Source organism: Buteo buteo, chromosome 1 (assembly GCF_964188355.1).
Source record: "Buteo buteo chromosome 1, bButBut1.hap1.1, whole genome shotgun sequence".
Taxonomy (NCBI): domain Eukaryota; kingdom Metazoa; phylum Chordata; class Aves; order Accipitriformes; family Accipitridae; genus Buteo; species Buteo buteo.
Genome location: NC_134171.1, coordinates 26,355,998 through 26,377,926, shown reverse-complemented (window position 1 = coordinate 26,377,926; position 21,929 = coordinate 26,355,998). Strand labels below are relative to the sequence as shown.

Below are 21,929 nucleotides of genomic sequence, written 5' to 3'. Positions count from 1 at the left end.
AAAGCTGAAACCAGGTATTAAATCCATTAGTGGAGTGGGGACCATAACAAAAATGTCCACACTTGCAACAGATTTGAAGATTCACAATGTGACATTTTGCATGTGATCTTCAATGTTCAAACAGTAACAATGACTAATTTTAAATTATGGTTACAAAACGCAAAACTTTCAGTGAAGAGGCATTGCAAGAGTTGAGATGTAGAAACACATTTCTTCCAAAAGCCAAAACGTTTTTAACTGAGGACTGCAAATACCTAGCCACTTGTGTAACTCTGCATAAGTATCATGCCATTCAGATTCTTTTACAAACATGTCAGTTTTAGTGTTTCAGGGGGCAAAGGATTTGCAATCAACACCTGAAGAGAAAGAGAAGTAGGAAGGAAAAGAGTACAAGAAAGATGAGTGGTGATGGGAGCCCTCATCTTGTGTGCTCAGGTGCAGAAGCTTGTAAAGATTTAAAGCTGATATGAAAACCTCACATAAGACCGATATGTTTTTATGACCAGAAGCCTCCCTTACAATCAGGTTGATGAGTGGTAAGTATTCACCAGCCTGGGAGCTGGCGGGACAATCACAACATCAAGTGTCCTGTGCACCACTGCTATTCAAGATGTCTGCAAGGCAAATACTTGCTCACCCACATCACAGGTGAGACCACCTCTGGGATTCATAGGAGGGGCATGATTTAATTGGAATTTCTCTTCATAGAGAAGCTCAGAGGTAGAACAATTATGGAGAAGAGCACCCAACCAGTTTTTCAGGGACAAACTATAGATACATAAGACCTGAGCTATAGCTTATTTGCTTAGTAGGGTAACTCCTGAAGTCCCACCTTGGATGTGAATCAGACAAGCCACTGCATCCATTCCTGTTGAAAAACAAGTTGGGGCTCAGTCAAAACAAACACAGGTCATTCTCTCGGGATCCATGTGGAGAGAGAATCATCCTACTGTGCACCTTCTATGGCACCATGCTATAAGCCCCTCAAAGGTCAGTTCTGAGCTAGCTGAAGGACAGGGAAAAGGAGAGAAAAAAAATCTTGCTGCACTAAGAAATCCCCCAAGGGATTTCCTCTATGGGCAGCAGAAACTTTGGGATGAGACAGATCTGCAAGACCTGAAAGATGCTACGGGGCAGAGGGGACAGATAACCTGAGGAGGAGGGGAACACCACAACCCACGAGGAATGTACAGAGTTCTCTTACACACCTGGAGTTTCCACCTCCTTAGCCTGGCTTTTTGTGCAGGAGGGTAACTTGGCCCGACCAGGTACATCAGGATTTGACTTTTGTCAGGCTCCCCAGGATGCAACGCCTGTTTCAGTCTTATTTTGATACAACCCAGGCAGTTATACTTAGTATGCAAACTCAAAAAAAAAAGAAGTTAATTAGCCATTCTAAATACGCACATTCAACATTGCCATGTACTTAATTTTTATTATAGTAGGTGACTGGTTTCACTAAAACCACTGTTTTGAAAAGAAGTGTACTAAAAATATGTGAGAATTTTAGTGCTCATGAAAAAATACCTTTTATCCTCGCAGACTGAAATCTTTTGCTTCCAGAATTACAGCAGGGATAGATTCATCTGTGTCTAAACCATGTGTCTAAACCAGCCCTGACTGCAAGTCAGTCCTTCTGGGGTTGTAACCAGGTGAGGTCTAGGAAGAATCAGGTTAGTTTCTTCCTGGTTCATCCCATCTTTGACCACATTGCTGAGGAACAAGACTAAGATAAAATAAATCTCACAAACCCACAGGACAGCTGTCAAATGTCACTAAGTTTTGATCATTCCTATGCTGGACGTTCTGGATTTGGTTATTGTTATGCAGTGACTCAGGCATGTCTAAGAAGTGCTAGGCTTGCCTGCAGGCCATTTATTATAAGGATAGGACAATTTGCTTTTGTGGTTAGCTAAAGGAAGAACCTCCAAAATATGAAAACAAACTGTCAGTATTTTACAACAACGTATACAAGAGTCTTTTAAATAGAATACACAGTGGTCAGTTTTTATACACTAAGTTCTTAAAGTAAAAAAAAAACCTCCACATGGACAGATATGGCAAGAGGTGAGAGTTGATCCAGGCAGAAGTTTGTCATTAAATAAATGCAGACAAATCAACAACTGAGGAACATCAACAGAAACAACAACAAAATCAGCACGGCTATTATCTGCAGATCTCCGGGCGAGGCCTGCTCCAGTCGAGGCTAGCAAAGTCCAGACACAGGCTTGTGAATAAGGGCATGTACCTGCACCTTTCGCTTTTTGAGATAGTCCCCACGTGTGTTGGGGGGGAGCAGATCAGATAGAGTGCACATCTGTCTCACTAGGGGCACCTGCACTGTAGTCCTGCCAGGAGTCCTCCTTTGATTCACCTCCCATTCTCTCTGCCGTGGTATCTTTGTGCAAAGGCAGAAAGAACGAACGCTGGCAAAACCACTGCTGACGATCCTCAAAAGATCTTGCACTCGTTAATGGAGAAGAGCTTCCGCCTGTTCTGCCTTTTGGCTTGATTGACTGCTGTCCGCACGGCGTACTCAAACACCTGCTGCACCCCCCGGTTGCTGAGGGCAGAGCACTCCAAATAGCCTTTGGCTCGCACATCCTGGGCGAGCCGCTTCCCGTCTATTGGGCTGATGCAGGAGGAACGGTAGGGCCCCGTGTCGCGCTGGTCAGTCTGAGTAGCCACCACCAGAACGGGGATGCGGGGCAAATGGTTGCGGATCTCGCCGATCCACTTGTTCCTCAGGTTCAGAAAGGAATTGTGGTTTGCCACCGAGTAGCACATTAATACCACATCTGCCTGTTGGTATGAGAGGGGGCGAATGCCTTTGAAGGCATCGCTGCCAGATGTGTCCCAAAGACCTAGGCTAATCTGTACACCGTCCATGAAGACGTCCACTCCGGTATTTTCATACACGGTGGGTCTGTAGTCATCTGGAAAAGTCTCGGAGGTGAAACGTACCAAGAGAGAAGTTTTCCCCACCGCAGAGTCTCCCACCAGGACACACTTAATTGAATCCAGCATTTTATTAGCGTCCAGGGCCAAGAGCACCGTCTCTGGGCAGCAGGAGTGGGATGGAGAGAGGCAGTGGTCTCAGAGGCTTTCTACATAACTTCCGTTTGGTGAGAAACCATCCAAATCTCTTTACTTCTCAAGACTTGGTTGTGTCACTTGAGTCTAAAATCCCCTTTTCTCCCACACGACTTTGTGATGCTGTTGGTTTTAATTATTCAGTGAGTCAAATGATGTTTCTGGAAGAGTAAAAATGAAATGTAACATTTATAACCCACAGAGAACAAACCGTTATTCATCAAGATAAAGATGCCTGGACATGTCTTTGGACAGCCATGGGGAGTACCCCACATCAAGGATACTGAACCTTGCTGTTCCCTCCCAGCCAGCTGCATGTGCAACAGCCATTCATGTAAATAACCTTCTTGCTGCTTCATGGGGGCTAGTAGTCCTATCAGCTCTGCCATTCTCCACTGACACCAACTATTTTTTCTCTCCAGTTGGCTAAAAAATAATAAAATCAATTTAACTTTGATATAACTGCTACTAACCTGCTTTTAGTGAGACATTTCCTGCCTCTGACTTTCACCAAGACTGACAGAATCCTGAATCCCTCTTAACCGATCAGTTCAGATTCCCTTGAAAATGTACCCATGGTCTCTAGAGGTAGTCAAGAGAAAAAAAGCCCTTCACTAACCAATTTGACTATTATTTAAGCAATCCCATAATGAACAGTAACACAGAACTACTTGTGACAATGAGGAAGCAAAGACTTCAGGTGTGAATCTCAAGCAACATGAATCTTGCCAGTTTTCAAAAGCAATGAAGGATTCACAGCAAAAATACAAAAAAGTTCAAAATTTTTCTTACAAATCACTTTCAACAAGCAAGGAGCACAAGCCAAGGAAAGCCACACCACCAGTGCTTGCCCCAGTCAAACTATTTCATTTGAAGGGGATACAGCTGCCCTGACATTTACTCTGTTGTAAAACTGAACTGAGAGTACCTCTTCAGAGTATGTAATTGCTTTTGAGCTCCTGCCAGCATTCAGTCAAATTTTCCTATTTTGAAAGCATTTGCCTCTTCCCCACTAGCTGTTTGCAAGATTCACTGCTCACACAGGGCGACACACAAGATGCTATGAAAATCACTAGCTGCAAAACTGAAGGCAAATTAGTTCTGCTCAACAAAAGTAATTAAAGAAAGTATCACTGCATAATTTCAAAATGTCCTCTGTGTGTTACACAAATAATATATTTCTGTTGCCTTCATATATGAAGAGAGAAATCACAGCTTAAGGTTATTTGCACAGAGAAGAATGATGGCCACAAAAAGCATATACTCTCCATTACTATAATGCTCTCCAGTTTCACCACCCTAACCCCACCACCACCACCCCTCACCCACATTTCTAGTACACTCAAGGCTTTGGCTTACTCCACAAAGGGGAAAAACAAAGGAAAATAAGATAAAAGTGCTAGACAAGCTTAGAGAGAACATTTTACAGGCACTGACAACTGCTACTGGCAACTCCCCAGCTTTCATTTTGCAGTGAGGCAGCGCCCTACCTCCTCTCGTGCTGCCGGCACACCTGCATCTCTCCCACCCGATGCACTGACCAAAAGAAGGTGTGTCAGCAGCTTGGCCAAGCACGCTGTTTTATAGAGGTGGCACCAAGCCTGCAGGGCAGTCCTCGTGCGTATTTGAGTTACCGGTATCTAGAAGAGTCATTGCAACAGACAGCGCTTCCTGGACTGCCAGCACGACCGTGCTCTCGCCATCTCAGCTCGCTTCTAGGAAGTGGGATGGAGGCCGAGGCTGCTTCACGGCATTCCTGGCTGCTGGGAAACAAGCTGCTCCATGAATTTAAGTTTTGGTGGCAGCAGCTGGAAATTTGCTTTTAAAGATTCAGTAGGTCTAATGCCACTGTCTCACCTTCTCCATTCCCCAAACAAGCTCTCAAGGGAATTAAACAAGATGTTTACAAAATACATCCATGAAAAAATTGAGACGTATATGCAGGATACACAGTCCAATTACTTAAATTCATCATCATCTTTCTTTCAGGGTATTCTACTTCAAAATTGTCAGCAGTACAGTTTGAAAACACCACAATTCACCTCAAGCCAGTAGTGTATGATTCAACAAAGCTGCATGCTCCTGGGAGAAAGTTAGCATGTACCAAGTCTCCTTTTCAGAACAAACATTTCTTTGGTGCAAGTAGTCCTTAATGCCTTCAGGCTCATTATTTTTTGTATAGTTGAATGTGGGGGAAAATAAGGATCTCTGAAGCATGACTTTTGCTATTTCCTAAATGCCAGAACAGAGAAAGACAGATAAAAGGATTGGTCTGGGTCTCACCTTGTTGATTACCAGGTCTGATCATGTTGGCTATTTTGAAAGAAAGTATATAAATTATTAAAGACTGAAAAAGATATTAAGGACTAAGGAATATGGCTGACACACATGATAACTAAAGCTGAAATATTCCACCACGACAGTGCAGAATTGTTTTCAAAGCAAATTATCTTGTTCTACAATCCATTGATGAATAAAAATGAACAGTATATACCAAGGTCCATATTCTGGTCCTGTGGACAGATTGCTGTCAGTAGTCCTGATCTCGCTTTTGTTCACAGCCATTTGGAGTTCATGTGCCTCCATATATAGCTGGGACAACATATGTGCATATTGGAGATATATTTTTAATTATGCGCATAGCCTGTCCATGACGCAGCCTCAGGCTAAGAGCAGTATTAGTGTATTAAAATAATTACACAAGTTCACCTCAATTAATGGAAAACTCTTTAGATTAAACATCAACAGAAAACAATGTCTTTTAAAGGACAGGCCAGTACTGGGCACTTCCTCAGTATACAACCAGTTGTGTAAATATTTGCAAAAGGTTTGGTTCCTTTCTCTCATATTATATACTACGGTCTTGGTCAGACAGTACAGCATGCTACACCCATTAAAAGACTGCACAAAATCTTCTGATCACAGATGGTTGAGTCTAAGCTGCTGACGGATTATTTTTTTCCCCAACAGTTTGGTTTTCCAAATTTTACTAACTTTATCAGGTCCATTTTGGATCTGGAATTCCAGATATAAACCTGTATCTTCTTTTACACTACTTTGGTTTATGCTTTCATCACTCATAGAAGTGATGAAACAATAGAAGATTTTATTTGAATATTAAGGTGAGAGCTTGTATAATATTATTAAGTATAAGAATATATGTCTAATTCTGATGCAGTCATTCTGAATAGTGACCTTTAATAAAATTTGAGATTAACCTCAAAGAAAATCCTTGCACAGGTTTAGATAGAGCACTGTTTTTTCAACTGTATCATATTGTCTATGTAACTAATGCAACATTTATTTTCTTTGCTTTCTTATTTTTGTTCCCTCTGTCTTTGGAATACAGAACCTTGGCACTGGTGTGTGGTTATAGAGCTCTTGGGCTTCGCTGATGACATGAGCACAAGAAGCCATACAACAGCCGCTCTCCGGGCACTACCTGTCCTGCACCTCAGCAATGTCATGCAAGTAAATGCCTCACACTTGATCATGGCTGAATACGATATGGAGAATGTGAGTGGTGTTATCAATCTGTAATGGGACGGGATGGGAAGAGGAGCACAGCAGCACCAAGCTCTTTGCACATGGAGGATTCATGTGAATGTACAACCCATGAAAAACTAATCTAATATTTGTTAAAACAATTCTACCAACAAAGGAAAGCAGGACTGCTTCTATCAGAAGGGGTAAGTTTATCAACTGAACCAAATGGGATTTTCATTCATGCCAGGAATGCCTCTGGCATCTACTATAAGATCATTGTGAGCATGGCTTAGTATGGCTAAACAACTGCAGGGGATGGACAGTGTCTTATGATAGGGGAGAATAAGAAGAGTCAGGAACTCCTAATTTCAAAACCTATCTTGGATATTGATAGCGCACCCTTGGATAGGCTGGGATTTGAAAGTAATTAGCTCATATGTAAACAAACCACACGGGCAAGACAACAGGCTTTTTAGATCAGGCAGTCACAAAATACTTCAGAGAGTTAAAGCAATTAACACGCTATTATTGCCATTATCCGGTCCCTACCACAATTATATCTCAGTGCAGTTCCTGTTGATATCAGGATAAGAACAGGCTAATTTTTTAGTTTGAGCACTGTATACTAGCTCTTGAAGAGACCTGACATTGCGAGGAAATAAAAATATTTACACTAACAAAAAAAAGTTGAAAACCACTGGAGAGACTTCCACTTGCTGTGCGATGCTTGGATGCATATACTGTCTTTGGCTGCCTACATTACTCCTTTAAGTCCCACCTCACACAGAGGTGGGGTCTGCAAAACAGTGCCTACAGTTCTTCTCTGTTGTGTTGATTGTAATCACTGCTCCTTCTAACTGCACCGCAGATACATAAAAACTCTCCTTGCATCTCTTAGTCAGAGGGTTTCGAGGAGAGGAAGGAGACACGGAGACTACCCTCACCGACCAGAACAGCGCGCAGCTTTACACCTTCACCTCCGTGGCTGCAGGGCACGGACAGGGCCTGAGAACAACTCCTGTGAGCAGGAGAGGGAGGAGGAAGAGGAAGGCTGGCAGGAAATCAAGACAGGACAGAGATGCTATTGCCTGGTTAGGGTCAGCACCTGGAAGATGCGGCAGGGAGACAATTGGCCCCCATGACGGAGACACCACGGCCATTGTGGATCCAGTCTGGATGCTCAGCTAGATCACCAGGTTGCCAAGGTCATGCTACCTTGTTTTCAATCCCATGGGTGAGCTGGACTTGCTCCATTCCGAGACAAACCTCCAGACTGCTGCACAGGCTGTTACTGCCACAGCACGGAGCTACTGAAAACTAATACATCAGCTGTAGTCCTTCTGGAGACTGCAGCTGGTCTGCAAGCAAATGGCCCCTTGCTGCGAAGTTTCCTGTCATGCATTCATTAAGCTGGTGCTCTGACATTTGCGTTAGCTGCCTCCTGGTTTTTAAACTCATTTTAAGATTATTTTTATCTATAGCACTAAGTGGCTCTGTCTTGCCAGTCTAGGAAACAGCCGCCCGCAGCCTCAGACAGTGCCAGCGTTTCAGTCCATAGTGGCATTCAGTGGTGGTACCACTGCCATGAAGAACTGGCTCACTGCCTGTACCTTTGCAAGGTGCTGCATCTTTTCCCCAAACTACTCCACCAAAAAATCTACATTCAACGCATTCACTTTCCAAGCAGACTACTGCAGGGGCCATCTTTATTCTCTGGCCCAAGAGCAAAATGGCAGGTTATTTTATTGGCAGAATGCTTCAGCTGTCTGGTATATTTATGACATAAATGATGGATTAATTGCCAGACTATCTCTCAATGTGTTTTTATATTTTAAAGAATTGATAGGATATTTTATCCTTAAGTACAATCATACCTGCAATGGCTTCCTAAAATTAGAGGAGCAAGCAACAAGCAATGAACACATATTTTTAAAGCCAGGATGTCTTGGCATCTCAAAAAGAAACCTTCCAGCATTAAAAAAAAAAATTGTGCAGACATAACAACTTAGAAATTTTTCTTTCACTCCCTTATTCACAAAACTGAAATCCTGTCCCTGTTTTCAAATTTCAGTGCTTTGTATTGAAAAAATATAAAACAATTTTTTCTAACTTATGTAATTTAAAGGAGATGGACAAACACTTTCTTAGGAGCCTTTGCAAAAAATCGTTTCTGGATCAAGACAACACCTGAAAATTTAAACCTCAGTTTCTTTGGCAGTTTTAACAACTGAAACTGAAGAAAAGAATTTCTGATCAAATATTCAGTCATCTTGCCAACCTTATTATTAGCAAGGGAACAAAAGTCATCAGATTTAAAGGAAATTCCCTCATATTGAGACTGGGGAATCTTGCTGTAAAATAACAACAAATACAGACCAATGTTATTTACAAGATGAAATGAGACGTGAAGTCCTAGCAAAGGGATGAAAGCTTTCTGTATAAGAAAATGTACATACTTACACACATGCTTACACGCTGCACCTACATATAAAGCTGTATAATGAGATATCTTAAATAAAAAATTGCTAGCTCATTACTTTAGTAATAGTACCTATAATTAATATATATAAGCAATGGATAATGACATGTCTAAAGATCTATTCAGTTTACTATAGTCACTGAGAAAAACTATTTAACTCTCATTTTCATTACCCAATTAGACAAAGGAAATATTTATTTTATCTTCAAGAACCCTTTAGCTGTGACTAATCACACCTTGATTCAGCTACTTACAAATTAAACATGAACACAAATGATTAGAACCACTCCAAAAATTAACAAAAAGTCTGTAAGACTCTCATGTATTGATCCGAGATCCTAAATTCAATAGAAGTCAATGATATCTGGCAGTGCTAAGTACCTGCTTCAACATTTGAGCCATGAGTCTGAAGTAATTTTTCTCCATGTTTATGGCATGACGTGGTAAATTATGGACTATGTGGTATTTATGACACTACAGGGCATTTTCAAAAGTGACTCATTTTCAGTATAAATGTTGCATCCTCTCCAAATTAAAATTTGGGTAAAACGAGTGCAGGAAAGTAACCCCTTCACAGAGGACTGGCTCATGTGCTGTTCTCAGTCTGACCCAATATCCTCCAAAGTCAGTAAAAATGGAGCAGCATGTCGTGCCCAAAGCATGGCACGTGCCCTTGCACTTACCAAGCGTTTCCCTTCTGCAAGATACTGGGTATGTCACCTTCCTTTCCCACCCTTCACTGTGATAATTTTTCTTCTCTGCTCTTAAACAGAGAAGAAATTCTTCTTGAGTCTCACCACAGATACAGCCATACACGGAGCAGCTGGTGTGCAAATGTCACACATGTATATGTTCGAGCACAGAAGTTGGCCAACCATCTGCCCGTCTGCCTTCTTTCATAGTCTCTGTTTTTGTACACACACAAATACATATATATATATATATATATATATATATATATATATTCACCACTGACATAGAACTACTTTTAGGTCCAGATGGGGATACAGATACACTTGCAGGATACAGATACACTTGCAGATGAACGTGGATAAAGCGCTATGCGCTGACTACAGCGCTATCACACATACTTATGAAAAGTCACTCTGTCTTTCAGAATGGACTCAGAGTTAAAAGGCAAATTTCCACCCAAGTCTAACTGCATTATAGCCAAACTGAAGGATTGATATTATAAAATGCACGATATTTAAGTAATTGACTTCAATGATACTACTGTGTGTGTAGAATTATTCACATGTGGAAATGTTTGCAGCTTTGGGCCCCAAACCACTTCAAATTTTTCATGCCACATCCTCTTTTAACACAGTCCACCTTTCTTGAAGTTTGAGACAAATCAAAAAGGCACTTAAAACATATTTTTGTAGATTTCTTTTTACAGGTTTAACTCTTTAAAATCTTCCCAAATTTTTCTGGCTGACAAAATGCGAAGTACTCTCTTACTTACAATCTTCAACAATGATTGTGTTTTCTTTCCAGAAAGCCTAGCCCTTTCCCTATTTCTGTTGATTGGGGTTTTTTTTACCATCTGCAGACACAGGCATAATCATCATGAAGTATCCATTTCCCTTTCATACACAACTAATATTTTTTAGTTTCAAATAAGCATTTATAACATTTTGCAGAATGATGCATTATTTGCTAGACTGGATGCATAGAAGTGTATATGCATATATATACACAAAAAGATTGAAAATAAATCAGCGTATATTTAAAAATTTAACTATTTCAATAATGAATCTATACATCCATGTACAAAAAATATGACATCCATATGCACATGCATGTGTGTTTGTATGTCTATATACATATATAGACGTGGATATATATACACATTGATATTCATTCATTTGCAGAAGAGTTTGCTACAGATTGCTATATGAAACAGACGCATATTCAGGGCAAGATATGTTACCATCGTTTGAAAACCTGCATACACATTTTGCATCAAAGAATGGATGCATCATTGAAATGACCATGGTCTTTAAATTACTTTATTTCTACATATAGGTATGCATGTCTATTCACATACACCTGAGCAGAAATGACTGCTGTGCTAAATCTGGATTTGCAGTAACCTAGATATATAACTGATAGATAATATTCTTACACATACAAATAAATTACTTAGTTACAGATTGTAAACAATTTCTACTGCATATGCAGCCATTACATTTTTTAGACACATCTTTACAACATGTTAAAATGATTTGTTGTTACGGAGATGCATGAATTTATATTAAATCCCACAGATGTGTAACATGGTAAAATGTTAAAACTACAACCTCACAACTCCACATACACACTTGCATTTGCAGGCTAAAGGGCTTCCTCTCTTTCAGAGCCTGTGTCGAGCCCACTGCAGTGGAAAGGGCTGACTTCTGCGTGTTTTGGCTCTAATCTGGGGTAGGACTGCACTCCTCTCCCTTGTTTGCACAGTACCTGATCTTCTTAACTGGGACTCTTAAACACTACCAAGTAATCAATATTAACAGTATAGCTAAAAGCTAATAAATGAACGATACAGGTGATATAACACCCTCCTCAATGTTAAAAAATGTTTAAAAAATTGTCCTACCATTTCTCCACTGCCCTCCATGGATCCCTCGCAAGATCTCCAAGGGTACTTTCAGAGGTCTATTCAAGTTTAACTTTGCATTTATAAAATGCCTACCACAAAATAAGGAGACTCTCAAGCCTAGATCTTCTCCCCCTAACCTCGGGGGGAGAAGAAGGAGGTTCTCCATGTTCATTAAGTTACGTATTTGCATAAGTTTTCTTTCAGTGGGAGGTAAAGGTGGAGGAGGAAAATATTAGTTAGAACAGAATTAGCCAATGTTTGATGGAAGATTATTTTTCATATTTTGTGATAAGAATAAAATGTGTTGAATGTATAAGTGTTTTGAGTGGCAAATAATGACACTTCAGTTGTCAAACAATTCGCAATAATGACTTCTTGCTGAAACATACTGATTGGGGGGGACATATTTACTGCATGTCACTGTTCGGTTTTGCTGTGATGAATATTAAACTTCTTGAGTTAATGAGCAAAGCTAGTAACAATAAGCAACAACAATTTGGTTGGTTATTTACTTTATAACACTGAGAAAGTGGCTGACAATTTTAGCTTTTCCCCCTAGAATTGCCAGCAACAAAAAGCTTTTCCTTGTCTCCGTATATATTAGACTGTTTAAAATCATAGTCTAGATTTTAGCCTGAGGGTAACTGCCATTTTTTAAGTTCAGTCTTAAATTCTGTATGTGCACACATGTGCATTAAAATGTTAAAAATTTGGAGGGCTTGCTTGGAAATAATTTCAATCACTTTGCAAGTAGAAGGTGCCATACAAAACATACAATTATCATGATTTCTCCTGCATTTGTTGATTTAAGGTCTTCATCCTTTTGTTTTGTTTTACAAATTAAAAAAGGAGTTGTTTTCCACAATCTATCCCACAACTCAGTATTCATGCACTGTACCCAGCACAAGGATAAAATAAGAGTATTTACAGGACAGGTAGGAAAATATTTTTTCTCACTACATAGCCTCTCTAGAATTCCTTAATTGTAGTAAATTAACTTAAACACAATAAATGGGCATGCATACTTGCCTACATCAAATTGCCTACATCCTATGCATAGTTATGATTAAAGCCCAATTTCAAATGAACATGCTGTCAAGATTTCTTCTTTTTTTCTGGAATTAGCACAAGTTATACCTGGTACATTGATTTATATCTAACACCAACCGTATGTCAGAGCAGAATATATATTTCAGGGCCTGTTTTCCTTTATTTTTCTCTGATTCCAGTATAACCTTAATCTGTTGTCACTTTTGTATAAGACATATAATACTGCAGACAGCACTGGGTCATATGGAATAGGTTGAGAGGAGAAAAGCCGCTACTTTTTACCACCAAAAGTAATACATAAATCCTTCTCACTCGTTCTTCAGCTCAGTATTTTGAGAAGCCATTTCAGATACTTAAAGCTGACATCTATGTGGCTTTCAGTTGGTTTAAAGATCATGCAAATCCCCACACTACAGTAAATCTTAATGCAGAGTTTCTGTTTTCCAGTGGGAAGCATAGAAAGTTTTTCCTTGATTTTCTTGATTTTTACATATTTTGCATGAAAATGATCACACATATGAAAAGAGAGATATTTTAGGAGAGCTACGTTCGAACATTAAGAGAACATTTCCCATGCTTTATTTTTGAATCCTGGTGGACTTGATTCAAACTCAGAGATATTTTACCCAACGGCTTTTCATGCAGAATTAAAACTCCACTGAAAGATACATGAATTTAAAAACCTGCATTTAAATTGATGGAAACAAAAGAAATTACATGAGGGATTTTTAAGACAGATGTTTTATAATATATTTCTGTAATGAGAAAAGCACAAACGCACAGATGATGAGAGGAAATTAATAGATAATTCAGTATGTCATTAATTCAATAACTTTGAACTCTAAAGACTTCACCAGTTTTTAAGCACAGTCATTTAATGAAAAAAAAAGGCAAGCTTTTTTTACTACTGTGTGTAGTTCACTGGCATGCCTATCAACAAAAGGAAAGAACGGTTTTCTTGCGAGAAGCTTCATATTCTTTCAATGACCATGTGTACAGGAGACAACCAAAACAGACCCCTAACTACTTATATGAGGAGAGCCAGTCTCATCTGTAGTTTTACATAAACCAGGATAACCTTGAAAAGCAACTCACTGTCACTCATGAGGAAAAGAGATATCACCAGATGGTACAACAACCTCAACCTGGGCAAGTGTCATTTATTGAGTCTGGTACTCTATGGTCACACTTGTGTGTGACAAGTGGCATTGTGCACGATATGTAACCACAGCCCCTCATCCCAGCTTCTGCCAGGAGAGGTGTTCGTTACCTTTCCAGCACATGCTGGGTCTTTCCTGTGTGACAGGTCACCACAGTCCCCTGTTGGGGAAACCCCCAAACCAATAGCAGAATCCTCGTGTGGTTTCCAGCTGGTTCATACATTTTGTCAGGTAAAGACAAGCATGCCCGGTTCAGACCCACCCTTACCCCTTTGGAATTTACACTTCTCCTGGCTTCTGTAACTGAAGACCAAATGTGATCCCTTGTGCAAAAAAAAATTCGACACAGACACAGTGGCAAGCAACTGTGCAGGGTGGGAAAGTTCAAAGAATCTGCAACAAATGCAGGGCACAGCCACAAGCAGGGCTAGGCACAAGCAAATACTCCCGTACCCGCCCTGTGAGGAGCACAGGGATGCAGGTTAAGTGTTCAGACCATGCTCTCGGCTATCCTCTGGCTGCCGTGCTACCAGTGATGGTGACCCTCCAGCACAGCCTCCAGCAGAACGTGACTGCTGGGACTATTGCTCCCTGCCACTTTGGCAGCTTCTCGTTTTAGACCCGATACACCAAGGTTTTGTACCCATGACTTCCAGTGCTCATGCTCACTGCTGCATTACAGAAGTTTTGCTGGCTCCAAATGTCTCCCCTTTCACTGCAGACCAATGCTTTTGGTGGATTAGGAAGGTTTTCCAGTTCTTCACTGACATAAGAATTGAAGTACAACTAAATTCTGCTAAACGCATATGAAACTGTATTTGGTTTTCAGAGAAGAGCTAATGGTAGGCTACAGCCCACAAATTTTGTTGTTACATCGCTTTGTTGTATTTGTGTGATCCTGTCCAGTATTTTAAAACCGTAATGCTTTAATAATGGGCTTGAGACAGCTGCAGCCAACTTCCTTTCTTAATTACTACGCTGGGGTTATCCCAAGACATTTTTCAGCTGTAAGCTGTGCTCATAGCATGGAAACATTTGAAAACTGCTGATTTAATAAAACCACATACTGCTGGCCAAAGAGTGAGAACCTAATTTGGAAATGATGTTAAGCTGTGTAGCATGATGCCTGAAATGTCACATTAAGACTTTGAAAAAGGCAAGTTTTACAGTTACTTCTTTTGTTTCTTTTCAAACCATAATCAAAAGCATTATTAAAAATTCTGCAATTTTTCATTGTATGGTCAATGCCAAATCAAATTAATCACTTGAACAGTGCATTCAGTAACATTTGACAGTTTCTTAATGAAAACTATAGAATCACAGCACCAACATTTTACAAAGAAAACGGGGGGGGTTTGCTTTAGAGGGGAGAGGTGTTTTTCATTGAAAATCCTTTTCATTTAAAGCTCCTAACCCAGCTGCTGTTATACATCTAGAGCTGCACAGCAGAAGTATTAAAAGATACAGCAGAATTTCATCTCCCTGCCTGGGTGTCCTCCCGGCTGGTTATCAGAACGTGTCACCGAGAAAAGCTCCTCAGAGCTTCCACTGGTGCAGACCTGCTGCTCTACAAGAGAGGCCAGAGGCACAGCCTGCCAGCTTGCCACCACGATTTCCGCTCATTTCCTGTGTGCTCTGGGTATTCTTCAAAGCATCCTCTTACATCTTTAAGGATTTCTATGGCTTGCCCCTCGCTGTACAAGAGATTGCCTCCCTGATACCCCTGGCACTGGCAGCTGTTACCAGGTGATGCGACTTCAGCATCAGTCTCTCAGTTGCTGGGTGTATGCAGCAGGGAGGATGCTTTCATTTCATCCCCAAATTCACACTCCCAATGGAGCAGCTGAGCCAGAATCTGTTCAAGTTCCACATACAAACATTTTCTTGAGAAGGCTGGTCACCAGGCTGGAAATGTATTTTTAGTACCTTTCTGGAAGTATAGCTCCAACTTCATGGTTTTATTGTGCTGTGTGTAGATACAGGGACTGTCCTCTCATATAGGCAATCATGTGAGGCCTCATGCTCTTCTGCCATGAGACCATCTCACACTGCTTTGACACAGTAAAATTCCCTTAAAATGGGATTAAATGACAGTAATTTACAGCCACTTTGCCCTGCTGATGGACTACGAATTTGTGTCTCATTATAGATGAAAATCAAGCCCATTTTCTAAATTTTAATTCTTTGCTCTGGAACTTAGTAAGTATAGATTACTTATAAAAACACAGATTCTCTATAAATAGGAAACTACTATTTTTCCTGGTTTGCAGCACCTAATCTAGTGAACATAACACTTGGTATTATGCCCCCACAAGGCCTACTCTCTCAACTTAGCAGGAAGCAAGTGCACGTGGGGCTTTTCTACCCTGCAGTTACTGCCCAAGTCTCAAATATGGTATTCACATCAAGTCTGTACCCACTTTCTCTGGTAAATTGGACTTCACTTGTATGATACATCTTCAGACCTGTCTCTGAAAAATTAGATTAAACCCTGTTCTAAAGTCAAGTAAGCATACATGTATGGTCTTTTCTACTGGAACATTTGTAAACACCCACTGATCTAAATGGTGGGTTTTGAAAATGTGAAATACAAAGCAACACAATGCAATGCACAATCCCACCTTATTCTGACAGCAGCAGCAGATCGGCATGTACTGACACCAAAAAAATGCTGACAGATGTGCCTGCTAACAACTAACTAATCTCATTTATCCTACCTTTTTCCTCTGCAAGTATTTTCTTCAGGATAAATCCTCTGTTAGAGCTGGCCTCCTCCAGATGCCACGGCCCCACTCCCACCCCATTCACCAGTAGAAACACAGCTGAAAGAAGAAGTTAGAAAATCTTAAAGCCACATTCAGATTTTTTGTGGGGACCTGTGTCAGAGGGATGGTTCCGGCCTCTGTGTGCTCCCTCCTCATTCATGTTTTAGATTAACTACCTCTCATTGGCAATGTGACAAGACCATCCCACCACCACTAGAGCATCATAAGATGCAGGTATGGTAAGGAGAATCTAGAAATGGGTGTGCACAGATGTGCACACATGCACGCACACACATACCGCTCTCTAAGGGGATCCCACACCATAATTATGTCATGGTTGGCTCAGAAAGCAGAGGAGAAGAAGCTGTGGGGGTGAGATGAAAGCAAAGAGTTATAGCCACAGCCATTTAGACAGCAAATGATGCCCTTCCATCTCAGAAAGTGGCAGAGGTGCTTGTTAGACCCAGCGGGGCCAGGCAGTCGCTGGAACCAGAGCCAGTGACAGATATGTTGGCAAATTAAAATTACTTTGAATCTCACTTCAGTCCTAAGAACCTAAATTTCACCTTTCTCAAATTCTCACAATAAAACTTTCACCTAAATTTGCTTGGGAACATCTAAGATGAAGCAGAACAGTTTTCTCATGACCATGACGTACTTTACAAATGGGGAAGAAAGCCGTCCTTTGAGGTGTTGCAGGTTTACACATGCCTATCTCTCCTGGGTTCATAGTTCATACAACAGCAAAGGGGATCAGAATCAGACCCACCATCTTTAGAGTAATTCCCATTTTCTCTCTTTTTTCTTACATCAGTTAACGTGGAAAATACTGGCATGGCACAGCCCACCACACCCCTCTTTCTTACTTTTATACAAGGCTTTTTTACGCTGAAGTGGAAACAAACTCTGGAACAAATGAAAATTCAGACAATACATGACCTGGGGCAGGATTAGACCACTGTTTAACAGGATATCACAATACTGAGTATTTAACAGATGGTATTAAAATTGAAACTGATTACATGAATCAATTTCACAAACTTATTAATAAAACTAAAGATATTGAATTTGGTTCAGAATATCAATTCACATTAAGACGTCTAGAAAAAAAAGAAAATGCAAAGAACTCACCAGATGCAGGAAGCTGAAAGCGGCTGTTGGAAATAAATATTACGGAAGTCAACTAATCTAGACGAGATAGGTGAAGAAAAGAAGAAGTGTGGCGTTCTGTGTTCTTGGCTTTTTCAGATGGACTTCTTTATTAGCAGATTGAAACAATTATATTATTGAGAGGAAAAAAACCCAAAACCTCAAGAGGTAACCAGAGACCACTACACATATAGGCCAAATTAGTCCTGGCAACTGGGTCTAGCTCATCCGGAGGCAGCCGTGACAGCAGACCCAGATGTAGTGTGACGAGAAATAGCAGGGTGGTTTAGGGTAAGTCAGCTTCCTGGTGAGAGCTCCTCAGCTCTGCCTGTGTGGGTTTTGTTGTGGGTTGGTATATGAGTGTATATGTCTTTCTCTCTTTGGTGACTATGGGAGCAGATGTAAAAACCTTGAAGATGGGGGAGGGGGGCAAAACCTCCAGGCTGCAGAAAGCTTTCTCTTTGCACTCTGCTGTTCCTACAGCCGCCTCCTCTCTGCTACAGCGGCTAATGGCATAGTGCAGCCCAGCAGCTCCTGTACATGCTAGGAGGAAAGGAGCAGATTACAAATGCCTGGCAGTGCTACTCCAGTAGCACGAACAAGACTTTTTATGCAAGCTGGAATATGGTCCTGCCTTTAAAAAAAGAGAGTACACATGTTTAGTTGACTTTGTGCAAAACCCAAGGCAGGCACTTTTGGGCTGATTCAATGTTGGTTTATAGGGATTTGCTGTAATTTAGTGACGATTCCCCAGTAGCATTGGTTAGGATTGACCAGTATCATTTTACCAGCATACATGTCTTCTCTTCACCAGCACAAGGAGGCTGAGCAGGAGGAGGGAGCACAGGCGTGGAGACTCCCGTTTTTCCCAGGATAGACAGCTTGAGCTGCCCAGACTCTCATCACTTCCACCTTTCCTACCATAACACCGAAAGCAAAGCTCCAATGACAATTTCAGAATTTCAAGTGCCGGGCTGACGGTCCATAGTCCAGGAGCTGTGAGCACAAGAGGTTGTCCACTTTGGATGATGGCAATCAGACTGCAGGGAGGGCATTCCTGTCCCATACTCCTGAAGCAGCCCAAGAACCCTGGCACAGCAGAACTGCCCCAGAGCTGAACACGAGCTGCCCCAGTGACCAGTGTGCGCAGTGGGCTCTCTGCTCCTCAGTCACAGGCATGAGCACTGGGTTCCCCAGCAGCCTTGAAACTGGCCCCAGAGGCAGAGAAATGGAACCCAAGTCCTTTTCAGAAAACATTTTGGGCTCAGTGAAGCCATTTCAGACCATCTCTAGCCATGAAACAGTAGGAAAAGGCTACCTGATTCAGATCTAAACCATGCGTTTTGTGTTCCTTGCAGGATGGGAACTCTCTGAAGACAGCTAACGAATTTGTCCACATTAACATTATGACTGTACAATGCATTCCAAGATAAAGTGATACCGCTTCCAAGAATGATTAAAAAACAACAGAATAAATTACAAGATAAAGCAAAAAGGAAACAAAAAGATAATTTATGTGTAGATGAAAGGCAGTTTGTGCCAAAAATGTAAATAGCTGCCGAAAGAACATAACCTGTGTAAACATGCTGTAAACCTGCTAATACAAAGCTTGTGGAGCAGTGCTGTGCAGTTAGGCTGGGGAATCAACTTGTTTCTTTCCCCTATGAAATGAAATTCAGTTAATTATCAACAGGGATGAAGGTAAGGAAGGGTGGCTCACAGAAGGCATTTTTTGAATATTATCTTCTTAAAAGCTTCAATCTTCCTTTTAGTTTGAGACAAGATTTTGGATAAGGGACTTCAGTGCATTATCAGTTTATGTGAGAACTTGTGTTACTTAATTTTCACATTAAACACCTATTCTTCAGTTCTTAATCGGCTTTGGGTTTCCCAATACCAGTGCATGCAATCAGGCAGTAAGTTTCCATTGCGATCATGATAAAGAAAATCAGACACCCAAACATTCTGAAATGTTTCCACCAGAACACCGCGGCTTGTCAGAAGTAGAAAAATAAATACCATTCGCAAATTATATTGATATAAATGTCTTTGGTGATCATCACCCATTTTAGGTCTGCTACAGATAGCAGCTGCTTAAAATGCAACTACTCTTTTCTGGTTTGTGCTGCAGACTAATCCAGATGTGAGGCCATCTGGCTAAGCAGTTTGCATTTTGGATAAAGAGCGCATCCATCTGTAAAATACTTCATAAACAACTTTTGAATCGAGTGAGTTCAGCAAAAGAACAAGACTATAGAATAAGAAACATGTTCTAACATGTCTTGATTTCCACCCGTTTCCCTCCACCACGCTTCCTGGAGCATCTTGACCCAATAACTTCCCAAAAATAGTTGAATGTTAGATTTATTTTTGATTCTTCCTTCTTTTGGGATTTTTTGAATAAAAATTTGAGACCTTTCTTAGGGATGCACATGCTTCATGCACTTGCTCCATGACTTCACTTCCTAGTGATCTGGAACTCCACAAAGAGACCTTCAGCTCCACAACACATAGGCAATTCCCAAGTTAGGTCTAATATTGCAGCCTGACACGTTTCTCTTGGTCCTTGCCTTTTTTTTTTTTTCTTTCTTACTGCAGTTTTTCTGCTCCTTTTCACCTCTTCATGCTGTGCAATGAAGGGGAACATCTGGCTGTGAGAGAATATTGTTAATACATTAAAAAATACATTGCTTCTTTTTTTTCAACTCAGTATGAGTCATTATGTGGAACTTTAAGAAACAAACACTTTGTTGTGGAAAATATTTATGGGGCTGGAGTGGAGAGTTGCAAATTATTTTTGCATTGAAAAGTTGACAGCAAAAAATGAAGTCTTAAACCTCAAATAACTAAGGGTTTATGACAAATTACATATAATAATATTATCCAGGGTTTTGTCATGTAAAGACATGGGCCAGTTTACAATGAAAGGTCACGTTTGTCTCTTAATTCACTGATATCTGTCTCACTCAGAGATACCAGCAGGCTGCTGATGTTAGGAAGGGGTTTGAGATCAAGGAAGGAAGCTATTCCTGTCCCCTCTTCCTGATTTCCTTTTTGTTCTCAGATTTGCTCAGCTTTGATTTTGGTCTGCCTCAAATAGTATGGTATGTGCAATGCTCAGGAAGTAAACCATGACACTCTCGATACCCGTTGTATTCAGCTCTACAAGCCTTTCTCCTGTCCTAGATGATCATTATATTATACAAAATAAGCTAACTGTTGCTTAAGTCTAGGCACTGCACCAGAGATATAAACAACACACAAGAAGTGTGCTTATTTGGTTAAAGAAGAGCCTAATTTTTTTTTGTTAAAATTTTCAAAGGGAGGCAGGAAAAATGTATGTGTTCAAGATGCCAGCTGTGTGTTGGGAAAACTGGGATGTGGCTATTTGCTTTCCCTTGGGTTCCTGGGCAGTACAGGGGAAATCAGGTAGGTTGCCCAGACCCATTTCAACCTGGAGGTGAAAGCACTCCCTTCCCTGGAATAGATACCTTGGAGAAAGGGAGGCCTCCTCGCAGCGTGGCAGAGACCATTGCTAAAGTCTCTAAAGTAGACTGGGCACAGCAACTTCTGCAGCATTACTCATTGTCAGAGAACTAAATCTGAAAGGGGAAATGAAAATGCAGTTTCACAAGCAGTTCCTACACGGATTTTGGTAAAACTCTCACACCATTAATTACTTTGCCTTGATGAATTTAGGCTCTGGTTCCTCAGCAAGCTAACGCAGTGGTTAGACACCCCTCAGTTTTGGTATTGCAGTGGCACAAACTGAGGCATGTGGTGATAAAACAGAATTCAAAACCTGGCATGAGGCGGGTTCTTGACACATCATGTGGGGAGGACTAGAGGTCTTCAGAGGGTGAGTCAAAGCCCTCCAGCATACTGAGGCTGGAGTATGCCTAACAGAGAAGCCTAAATGCGGGGCCATGCTTGAAATGCCACCCCCTCCCCACCGACCCTCCCACCTCCCTCCTGAGTTACAGAGCAAGTTACAAAAGTTCAACCCTCAACTGAACTAACTCAGCTCTTGAGCCCCTTCCAGAGCCATTGCCTCTCCCAAGACATGCCAAAGGAGCCAACACAGCTCTGGAGCAGAGGGAGAGGTGGTGTGCTGCTAGTAGGGAGCTGCAGCCACAGCTGCAGGTCCC

At 41.1% G+C, this 21,929-nt stretch overlaps 1 protein-coding gene across 3 annotated transcripts; it reads right to left on the bottom strand.

Moving 5' to 3' along the window:
* Window positions 1–1,189: 1,189 nt before the first annotated feature.
* RHOH (ras homolog family member H) lies at window positions 1,190–17,990 on the bottom strand. 3 transcript variants are annotated; one of them, XM_075041205.1, is made up of 2 exons: window positions 17,764–17,990; window positions 1,190–3,254 (listed from the first exon to the last, which is right to left on the bottom strand). In XM_075041205.1, exon 2 carries the CDS (start codon window positions 3,025–3,027, stop codon window positions 2,452–2,454), a length of 576 nt encoding a protein of 191 aa, XP_074897306.1. In that variant the 5' UTR covers window positions 3,028–3,254; window positions 17,764–17,990; the 3' UTR covers window positions 1,190–2,451. The 3 variants fall into 3 exon arrangements, with proteins under 3 accessions (XP_074897306.1, XP_074897316.1, XP_074897326.1); XM_075041215.1 differs by lacking the exon at window positions 17,764–17,990 and adding an exon at window positions 16,585–16,796; XM_075041225.1 differs by lacking the exon at window positions 17,764–17,990 and adding an exon at window positions 4,584–4,621.
* Window positions 17,991–21,929: the final 3,939 nt, after the last annotated feature.